We start from the raw sequence: 11,044 nt of genomic DNA, 5'->3' as shown, positions 1-11,044 counted from the left end.
TGGTTGAGCTATAGGCGCCGAGCCTGCACTGTTGTTTTTCAGAGCTTGGCAGAGATAAGCTCTGTTTGTTTGCTTAGCCTTTAATAGAAGGCCAGTCGATAATTTCGACCCCTAAATCATTTTGTGTACTTTTCCTGAAGATTTGGCTTTACTTGCTCCTCTTCATTTGTTTTTTTTCTCAGAAGATGATAGTGTACATTATTTCCCACAAATATTTTATGAGACTAAAAAGTTTAGGTGTCTTACGCCTATAATCCCAGCACTCTGGGAAGCCGAGGTGGGTGGATTGCCTGATCTGAGGAGTTGGAGACCAGCCTGAGCAAGAGGGAAAATACTAAAAATAGAAAAACTAGCCAGGTGTGGTGATGGACAACTGTAGTCCAGCTACTCTGGAGGCTGAGGCAGGAGGATGGCTTGAGCCCAGGGCTTTGAGGTTGCTGTGAGCTAGGCTAATGTCATAGCGCTCTAGCCTGAGCGATGCTGGCCAGTGAGACGCTGACTTATAAAAAGTTCAGATGAGTTTTAAGGAGACCAAAATTGAGTTTTAATATGAAAAGGTGGTCGATACTTTTTGTCTTTCATCTAATAGGTTCTCAAGTACCAGCCGAGTGTCAGATGCCCATCTGGGCACCAAGCTGTGCCAGCAAAGAGGGCAGACCTGAGCCAGAGCGTGTGTGGCCCTGGCACCAGCTCTGTTCTCCTAAGCTGAGAGATAGAAGCTCTTTTCCCTGTGCTGTAGGTGACTGGGTACACACAGGGACGTTAAACTTGCCCTAAGTCCCACAGCCAGGAAGGATACGAGCCAGGATTTGGGCACAGGAGGGCTGGCTCCAGGAACCTGGGTGAGCGAACAGCCCTTACACTAGGATGGTCCTCCTGTCAGTGTTGTCTGCTGTCTCTGCAGACAGTGAGCACGTGAGAAGCCGAATCCTGTCAGGTGCTGAGTCAGAGTCTGTTGTAGGTGAAGTCCCTTCATGGAACTTGCCTCTGTTTTGCTGGCAGATGCTGTCCCCAGCCTTTGGGTTGTGTCTGGTGTGGCCAGGGAAGTGCCTCAGTCCATATCAGGTACACTGCAAGGCAGAGAAGGGCCTGGCCTTAGTCCCATCAGTGGGAAAATGAGCCCTGCTCCTCTACGGCATGCCTCTCTTACAGGACACACATGAAGGTGCTGACTTTGTGTCATGGGAGACCCAGATAAAGATTAGGGACAGATAAACATCGGGCCTCAGTTAAGAGCTCCTCGGAGTGCAGGTGCTGTAGGCTGAGTGAAGGAAAATACCCTTCCAGGCTTTATGAAACTGGCAGGGTAGAGGGAGGCCCTTTGTCATTAGTAGCACTGCTAAAGTTAAATGTTACTTGGCCCATTTGGGGCTGTGCTCAGTGTGGTGGTGTCTCTATAACTGATCACATCTCTAGCAGTCACATCAGCCTTTCCTTTGGCTTTTTTTTTTTTTTTTTTTTTTTGAGACAGTCTCATTTTATCGCCCTCCGTAGAGTGCTGTGGCATCATTTGTGACCTCAAACTCTTGGGCGTAAGCAGTTCTCTTGCCACAGCTTCCCAAGTAGCTGGGACTACAGGTGCCTGCCACAATACCTAGCTATTTTGTTGTTGTTGCAGTTGTCATTGTTGTTGTTTAGCTGGCCCGGGCCAGGTTCCGACCGGCCACCCTCGGTATACGTGGCTGGCTGTAACCCCTGTGCTACAGGTGCCAAGCCTTTCCTTTGTTTTTGACAAATGACTCCTTGTGCTTTGACAGAGAGTGGCAGATCTGCTCATCCCCTTTTGATGGTGTATCCACCCTTCTGTGGATGCTTCAGTATCCATGTCAATGCTGGGGTCGAGTCAGTGCCATTCAGACGGTTTCTGTTGGCCAAGAGCCATACCTCTCAGTGACATGTTTGTTTCAGCAAATTCAGATTCAGTGTGACAGCTAGCAGGTGGATAAATGCAAAAAGGCAGGGCTGGCAGCAGCCACAGTGATGAGGAAACGGGTGTCTCTCCAGCTGGGGGTGTGTCTACTGTGGTCATCTGTACAGTGTTCCCAGGACAGCCTGCAGTGGGAAGGTGGGGACAAGCCCTTGAGTTCTTGCATCTCTTATCCTCAGAACAGATGCTCTGCTCCTGAGACTGTCACTGATGGTTGGCAGAGAGGTGTTTTACGCCGCCCTCTGGGGCAGCGTCCTGGTGAGCCCGTCCATCCGCCTTCCCGCCTCGCTCTTTGTTGTCAGCCACATCAACAGGAACTGCCCTGGCAAAGAGCAGAAGTACATGCTGGGAAGCGATTACCAACTCACGGTGGGTGCTTTGTTCCTCCTGGGGCACGTGGGCACAGTGTTCCCCAGGCTGCAAAGGGACATGGGGGAATAGAGGCGTGCCAAGCGTCAGTGTGTAGTGGCGAGCCTCTGAGCTGGCTAGGAGGAACTGTCAGGACAGCATCATGCAGTGGAGGGCAGTGGGCGTTTTTTTAACATAAGCATTAAGATTTATATTTTCAAATAAGCCTTGTTCACACCCAAGGAGGGCCCTTCTGGAGGCTTCTGCAGTACACTGAGTGTAAATGACACACGGAAGGCCTCCGCCTGGAGGGTCTGTTGCTTTGGCTGGAATCCTGTTTCCTTCCCCTGGCGTGTGTCACAGGGACCACCACCCACCCCCACACACTCCCTCCTCCTCTGGCCTCCTGCCCTTGCTCTCAAACCCAAATTGTCCTGGCTCCGAGGTGTCCGTCTCCAGACACTTCCAGGGAAGCTGTCTTCCTTGGCAGTGACATCCCTTCTCATGACGTTAACAAAGGGAACTTGCCAGACCTTTGTCTCTTTTTCCCAAACCCACCTCTGTGTTTTTATAGCTGTGTCTGTCGCCACCTGCCGGTGCAACCACACTTAGAACTAAAGTGTTGAGAGTGAACCCTGGGTTAGGAGGTCTGCAGCTGGCGGAAGTGGCTAGCCCCTCTGAGTCCATTCCTCTTTGCAAAGTGGGAGTACATGCTGCAGTCCTCAGAGTGTGAGTTTAACCTGAGGTTCCTGTGGGATCCTTCTGGGATCATAGAATTTGACATCTTAAAACCCAACCAACCATCTGGTCCAGAGCCTCCCAGCTCTCAGAGGGAGCAGGTGAGGGCTGCAGCTGAATGTTTCCCAGTGTCACAGCCTCCTCCTCTAAGCTGGAGCCCATGCTCCCATGCCCGCCTGCCTACAGCTTGTCCTCCTCCACATGGTGCAACACGGTGGGTTCACGATTCCCAGGAGAAGTTATTTTCATTTCTGTGACTGTAAAGAGTAGCCTGAAAATGATGTTAAACATCTTGGAATAAGGTTTTCATGATGGTTCATCGTTTACAGGTAAAATCTTTGAGTGCTTCCCTGTTGGATTCCAATGTTCTTGTGCAAAGAAATAATCTGGAAATTGTTCTGTTTTTCTTCCCATTTTATACCTGTCTGGTAAGTCATTTGTGTTCTTCTGGTAAGTCACAGCAGTTTCCCACGGCAGGGGGTAGAGGGGGGATAGATCTCAAATAGTTTTGTCTTCAGAGCAGAACTCAGCCTCTAGGTTGAGCAGTTTTGGCTTTCAGCTGATTAAAGGTTCGTTTTTGTGAGGATGATGTTTTCATAGCAAATATTGAGTGTCCTCTTTCCATGGGCAATACATAAAAAACCATAAGCTTTATGTTTTGAGATAAAGCTTTGGGCTCCAGAAAGGAAGAGCTGCATGTGAGAAAGTCAGCAGGCTTCCCTGTCATTCCCTTGCAGCCAAGTTTTCTGTGTTCTTCAACAGGATCTGGATGAGAGAGCCATCCCCCTGCACAGATCTGACATCGTACATATTCTCTCAGCCGCCACACAGACCCTGCTGAGAAGGGACATGTCCCTGAACAGGAGACTCTATGCATGGTTACTAGGTACTGAGCACAATGCAGGCATTTAAAATCAAATGAATGCGAAACTTTTATTAGGGCTGATTTTTGGAATAAGTTTCAACCTTGGTGATGAATTTCCAAATCACAAAGTATGAAAAGGTCCCACACTGACTAAATAAGTAAGCACTGGTCAGTTGAGGTCTGCTGCCTATACTTAGCTTGGTTATTCCGCACAGCAGACTTAACTCTGAATACCCTATAAACTTTAGGCAAAGAGCCCTTGATCATTGGTTGGTAAGCTTCCCAGGGACAGTCTGGGAAATTACAGGGCTTAAAGGATAGCTTTTCTAGAATTTTCTAGAATTTTCTTTCTTTCTTTCGTTTTTTTTTTTTTTTTTTTTTTGAGACAGAGCCTCAGGCTGTCCCCCTGGGTAGAGTACCATGACATCACAGCTCACAGCAACCTCCAACTCCTGGGCTCAAGAGAGTCTCCTGCCTCTGCCTCCCAAGCAGCTGGGACCACAGGTGCCCGCCACAGCGCCTGGCTATTTTTTGGTTGCAGCCATCATTGTTGTTTTGGCAGGCCTGGGCTGGATTTGAACCCGCCACCTTAGGTGTATGTGGCTGGTGCCTTAGCTGCTTGAGCCACAGGCACCGAGCCAATTTTCTAGAATTTTCTAGATTCTCATATTCACTTAAGAAAAGGTGGTATGCAAAGTGATTGTGAAAGCATGTCACAGCTCTTACTAACTCTCAGTGTATAGATCTTGTCACATCAAAGCCAGGACACCCTCTTCAGTCTGTCTTCCCTCTCCTAGTTTAAAAACTTTCAAAAGGGCTTGGCACTCGTAGCACAGTGGTTATGGTGCCAGGCACATACATTGAGGCTGGTGGATTCTAACCCTGCCTGGGCCACCTAAAACAACAATGACAACTGCAACAAAAAATAGCTGGACGTTGTGGTGGGTGCCTATAGTCCCAGCTACTTGGGAGGCTGAGGCAAGACAATCACTTAAGCCCATGAGTTTGAGGTTGCTGTGAGCTGTGATACTACAACACTCTACTGAGGATGACATAGTGAAACTCTGTGTCCAAAAAAAAAAAAAAAACTTTCAAAAGTCATTGCGTAGAAGCTTATTATGGTTTTTAAGAAGGATTTTTAATATTTATAGGCTCTTTAAGGATGATTCGTTAAACGCACAGCTCTGCTTCTAGTGGGACTTGACAGGCTCTGCGTAGGCTCGTGGAGCAGACCCGGGCCTAAATGCGGCACCAGCTCCCACTCGCTCGGCTCTGTCCCCGGAGCCCCAGACTCTTTGCCTATACTACATGTTCTTTCTTGCCCTGAAGACCTCACAGAATGGTCCACAGCCAAAATGAGGTGTATATGCAAGACTACCTTGAGCCACATAGTACTTGGTAAATAAAAGCTTTTAAAAAGGATCCTGGAGGTAGAGAAAGAAGGAGGGAGAGGTGGGGGGAAAGGAAGAGCAGAGAGAGGGAAGGAGGGAGGGGGTGGGCTCTTGGTGTGTGCCACACCTTTTGGGGGCAAGACACAATTGTAAGGGGGACTTTACCTAAACAAATACAATCAGTGTAACCTGGTTTCTTGTACCCTCAGTGAATCCCCAACAATTAAAAAAAAAAGGATCCTCATTCCATGATCTGCTTAGACAGCTAATTCTTAGAGCAAACGAAATTGATGCCCACTGAGATGGAGTTGTGTGTATCTGATTAGCTACACCACTGACAGAAGAAGAAAGTGCGACTTGTCTTTCTGGATGACTTTTTCTGTTGAAGGGACTATAGTTTTAAAAATATTGGCGTGTGAGACTTCTCACAACACGATGTCCTCTAAAGCACAGACCTCTCTCTTCACAGCTCGTGTTGCTGTTCTTTTGTAGGGTCAGACATTAAAGGAAACACCATTGTGCCAGATTCTGAAATCTCAAACTCCTATGAAGACCAGTCTTCTTATTTTTTTGAAAAATACTCCAAGGATCTCCTAGTTGAGGTAAAGGAGCATTCCTGGAGAGTTTCCTGACTGTGAGACTCAGAGAGCACAGGGCGCGTTTCTTGGTACTTAGTTTGGGGAACTGCAGTCAGTGTGTTTGTCGCCTGCTGGGTGACTGCTTTTCTTTCTGTCTCAGAGTATTTAGCAATTAGAACAACCAATAATGTTGTTATATTTTACCATAAAACATACCCTAATATGTAGCCCTTTTTATAAAACATAGAGTCTGGCTGAGATACTGCATCAGAAGTTCTTAGATGCCGACGTCGAGGAGCGCCACCACGCCTACCTGAAGCCTTTCCGCATCCTCGTTAGTTTGCTGGACAAGCCAGAAATAGGTAATGTCAGAATCGCCGCTGCCATTGTATGCCAAGTACGGATTACCTGTTTCCAGGGAATTGAAACACAGTAAGGTATAGCCAGTGCGTTATTTTGAATATATTTCAATCTGTGACATTTCAGAATCTTGAAGTCATGCTATCTGATTCAATTATTATATAATATCTGTGGTCACTTTAAAATTTTACACAATAATTTGACTGTTTTTGTTTGAACACCTATGAGCTCCTGCTGTGCACATCTGTGTGTGTGTCTACAGAGCACATTAATTTAAGTTTCTTCAGTCTGTTGTCATGCTTCAAATGGGCTTTGGTTTTATTTTCAGATAAGTAGGTACCATCTTTTTGGCCTGTGACCCTGATCCTGGGCACTCCACTTCTTTTCACTGTTACAAAAACATTTTCATTGTAAAGGGAACGGGGTTGAACTAGACTCTGGTTACTGGAGGCCCCCATCTCATACACTTGAACATTAGTTAAGAAACATGACCTTCTCTTCCTCACTTTTTAATTTTATATTATTTTGAGACAGAGTCTTAATCTGTTGACCAGGCTAGAGTGCCATGGTGTCAGCCCCTGCTTATAGCATCCTCAAATGCCTGGGCTCAAGCCGCCCTCCTGAGTAGCTGGGACTACAGGCACCTACCACGATACCCAGCTAATTTTTCTATTTTTGTAGAGACAACTCGTGACCTGAAGGTCCACTCACTTCGGCCTTCCAGAGTGCTAGAGTCACAAACATGAGCCACTACACCTAGTCGTCTTCTTCACTTTTTAAAAATAAATTTGCTACAATATCCATTCCCTGGAATAGTATACATCTAGTTGCTTGAGCCCCATGACAGGGATACGATCCCCATCTCCTGCACTGGTTTCAACCTCAGGGTGTGTCCCTGGTGTGCCTACCTGCTAGTTGCTGTTTGCAGGGAATGAAAAAGCCAAGGACATTGGTAGGGTGCTTGCCTCTCCCTGGCCTCTCCCTTTATTTATTCCCTCAAAGACAGGCCTTGGGCACCTAATGTGTGCAGGAGGGTGCCAGTCTCTAGGGGACAAAAGATAGACTTGGGTCCCTGAGCATTTTCACTGCTTATGAATAATAGCTGACATTTTCTGAGCAGTTATTTTGCAGATATCATTTCATGTTTATCTCCACACATATCTCCTTAGTTCTAATGACCCTGAGGCGGGCTATCTTCCTTACCCATTTTACAGATGGGCACACTAAGATTGGGCAGGGATGGATCATCTGCTGAGCTCTCTTTGTCAAGACACTGCTGCTCACTGGTTGCACTCAGAGGAAGCCCACCGGAGATGCCTCTCATTTCTGGTAGATGGACTACTATCCCACAGCAGCTTTAGCTGCTCCTAACCAAAGTCAAAGTCTGAAGAAGTATTTGTTCTTCCAAGCTTCATTCATGCTGTGTGCGCTGCCTGGAGGTGTCAGTGCAGGGTTCCCACTCCTCCTCCTAGCCCTCCCCTCCTGCCTCCATCCACATAGATGTTCTGTTAGTGTGGAGCAACTGCAGCTCTGCAAAGTCCAAAAGGAAAACAGGATATATAAATGTACTGGGAGCTTGCTGTGTAACTCAGGAGAAGTAGTATAAGAAAAAAATAGAATTTAGCGTTTTGGAGATGTGTGTTTGTTGTCAAGGCCGAGTACCAGGGTGAGCCAAGTAAATGTTGCTAGCTTGAGCTCTGGGTTCTGTTTTCTGGAAAGAATTGAATATCAGGTTTCTGCCCAATCATAACAGACATTACTTTGCTCTTCCTGGTAACTTAGTTGTTTGTCTTGCTTAAGAGGCAAAGGAGTTGGTTATATAGAAGTAGAAGGCATAGGATGGTCATTCAGTCTTATCCTTTTTTTTTGCTACCGGGTTTTGGCCACATCTCATTTCTTCCTCCGTGAGTTAGTACAGCATAACTGCCTTTGTTTTGTAAAAAGTATTTGCAGTTCTTGGCACCATGGCTCATGCCTTTAATCCCAGCATTTTGGGTGCCAAGGTAGAAGGATTGCTTGAGGCCAGGAGTTCAAGACCAGCCTGGACAACATAGTAAGACCCCCATCTCTCCAAAAATAAGAAAAATTAGCAGACTGGTGGTGTGTGCCTATAGTCCCACTACCCAGGAGGCTGAGCTGGGAAGCTGGCTTGACCCAGAAGCTCAGGGTTATAGTGAGCTATGGGCACACTACTGTGCTCTACCAGCCTGGGTGACAGAGCAAAGGCCCAGTCTCAAAAAGGGGAGGGGGAATTCTTATACTATAGGTAAAATACATATGAGGCTTATCATAAAATAGTTTTTTCAGAGACACATCTTTTTATTTTGTGAAAAGGAAGTGTAAAAGATTGGAGTAATTCGCTGATTGCTTTTCACAAATGTTGACAGTGTTCATTTCCTCTGAATTCTTTGTGTTTTCATCCCTCTGGACACACTGGTGAAAAGTCAGTCCCTCAACTGCCTGTTAGTTGCTGTTTGTGGAGCAGAAACATCCTGCCAGGTTGGCAGAGAAGCCTCTCTCTCTAACATGCAGCTGGGCCGGTTCTTTTGTGCCGTCTCTACCCACTTTTCAGGATTGGTATTTCTTTTGTGGTCTTCTAGCACGTGATGAAAGGGAAATTGCCCCAGTCTCTGGATATTACTATCAGGTGGCGTCCCTAGCTGTGCAGTTTGCACACATCTCACATAGCCTGTGCCCTGCTTCCATCTACAGAATCTGGCTTGGACCAGTTACCTAACCTCTGTCACCTTGTGCAAAATCAGGGACAGAGCGTGTTACCTGCTTAGGTGGCTGTGGTGAAGATCCAATAAGTTAATAGATGTAAAACACGTAGAACCTTGTCCAGCTCATAGTAAGCTCTACAAAAGTGTTGGCTATTTTCAAGGATGTTGTTACTACTATTTCAGCTAAAGTTGTCAACCACTGAAGTTTCCATATGTTTTAGACTAGATAAAATGTCTACATATACAGAGGGACTATGTCTGTTTTATGTGTGTGTCATGTATTGATTTCAAAATCGATTATTAACCTTTCTGTGACCATTTTCTTTTTAATTGTAGGACCTCAAGTGGTTGGGAATTTGTTTCTTGAAGTCATCAGGGCCTTTTATTCTTACTGCAGAGATGCCCTGGGCTCTGATCTTAAACTTAGCTATACTCAGAGTGGAAATTCACTAATAAGGTATGGACTTAGCATTGAACTTCACACATCTTCCTCCCTCCCCAGTGCTATGAATTTTTCTCTCTCTGTTGTTTATTATAAATTGTGAAGCAGTATGTAGCAGGTGGGACCACTTATTAAAATAACCTCTGTTCTGAGGCCAAAAAAGTAAATCAGCTATTCTCTAGTAGGTACCATGAAGAGTTAAAGAGGAATTTGATGTGGTCTTTTTCCCAGTCTAAAGTATACATGCAGTATTTTCTGATCAGATAAGAAAATGTTCAACAAAGGCAAGCTGGTCTAGTGTACCCAGTGGTGAGTTACAGAGGAGAGATAGAGACGAGAGGAGGGGAATGAATTCTGGAAGTGGAGGCAGGAATGAGTCTCCAGGAGAGGCGTCAGAGTGGGACAGGAACCCCCAGCCCACTCAACAGCATGGACTCCAGTGCCCTAGAGGGAGAGTAAACCATGTTTGGCTTAAAATGTGCAGTTACCCATGAACCCTGTGTTTTATTTTTATTTTTTGAGACAGGGTCTCACCATGTCACCCTCAGTAGAGTGCAATGGTGTCACAGCTCACAGCAACCTCAAACTCTTGGGCTCAAGTGATTCTCTTGCCTCAGTCTCCCAAGCAGCTGGGACCACAACGCCTCACTATTTTTTGTTACAGTTGCCATTGTTGGTTAGCTGGCTTGGGCTGGGCTGGAACCTGCCACCTTCGGTGTATGTGGCTGGCGCTGTAACCACCATGCTATGGTCACCGAGCCTTGTTTGTTCTTTTAAGGGAACAACTTCTTTCTTTTTGATTTACTCCACATGTAACTTCCTTCTGCCTGAATTAGTACTGGGTATATTAACAATTTAAATCAGTTTTTAAGATTTTCCAGGTTTAGTGTTTGCTTTTCTCTCCTAAAATGAGACTAGTTTGTTTTTCTGTATTTTCTATGTTGTTGGAGTACAAACGTAATACATGCTCATTGTAGAATTTATTGGTATTTAAAGGTATCAAGAAAAAAGATGTGACCCATAATCCTACCACCATTCAAAGAAAATATATTATTTTTCACTTTCCTTTAGACTTTTACTGGAGACATAAATACATGGATTCCTATTTCTTATTTTAAAAATAGAATTACAGTAGTATTAATTTGCCTATTCTTTTAAAGCAAGTTCTGGATTGCCTGAGCCCAGGAGTTAGAGACCAGCCTGAGCCAGAGTAAGACTTCGTCTCTAAAAATAGCTGGGCACCTGTAGTCCCAGCTTCTCGGGAGGCTGAGGCAAGAGAATCGCTTGAACCTAAGAGTTTGAGATTACTGTGAACCGTGATGTCACAGCACTCTACAAAGTGAGATTCTGTCTCCAGAAAGAACAAAAAGCAAGTTGTGAGCAGATCTTCACAGTTCTCCTGTGGCATATAATGATTGCCTTAGGCTTGGCACCTGTGGCTCAAGTGGCTAAGACGCCAGCCACATACACCTAAGGTGGCAGGTTCGAATCCAGCCCAGGCCTGCCAAACAACAGTGACGGCTGTCACCAAAAAAGCCAGGCGTTGTGGCAGGCACCTGTGGTCCCAGCTACCTGGGAGGCTGAGGCAGGAGACTCACTTGAGCCCAGGAGTTGGAGGTTACTGTGAGCAGTGATGCCACGGCATTCTACCCAGGGGGACAGCTTGAGGCTC

General features: G+C 46.0%; 1 protein-coding gene across 1 annotated transcript in view; it reads left to right on the top strand.

Annotated features, from left to right (window-relative positions):
- Window positions 1-11,044, top strand: part of DOPEY2 (dopey family member 2) — a 131,445-nt gene that overhangs the window by 41,948 nt on the left and 78,453 nt on the right. Inside the window, exons 5-10 of the mRNA XM_003800666.3 lie at window positions 2,107-2,296; window positions 3,343-3,441; window positions 3,776-3,899; window positions 5,762-5,871; window positions 6,095-6,209; window positions 9,267-9,387. Coding sequence (XP_003800714.1) covers window positions 2,107-2,296; window positions 3,343-3,441; window positions 3,776-3,899; window positions 5,762-5,871; window positions 6,095-6,209; window positions 9,267-9,387 — 759 coding nt within the window. The remainder of the gene's footprint in view (window positions 1-2,106; window positions 2,297-3,342; window positions 3,442-3,775; window positions 3,900-5,761; window positions 5,872-6,094; window positions 6,210-9,266; window positions 9,388-11,044) is intronic.

This window comes from Otolemur garnettii, unplaced genomic scaffold (genome assembly GCF_000181295.1).
Source record: "Otolemur garnettii isolate 467f Iridium unplaced genomic scaffold, OtoGar3 scaffold00180, whole genome shotgun sequence".
NCBI lineage: Eukaryota > Metazoa > Chordata > Mammalia > Primates > Galagidae > Otolemur > Otolemur garnettii.
Note: the sequence above shows the minus strand (reverse complement) of the source record. Positions and strands in the feature narration are given on the sequence as shown.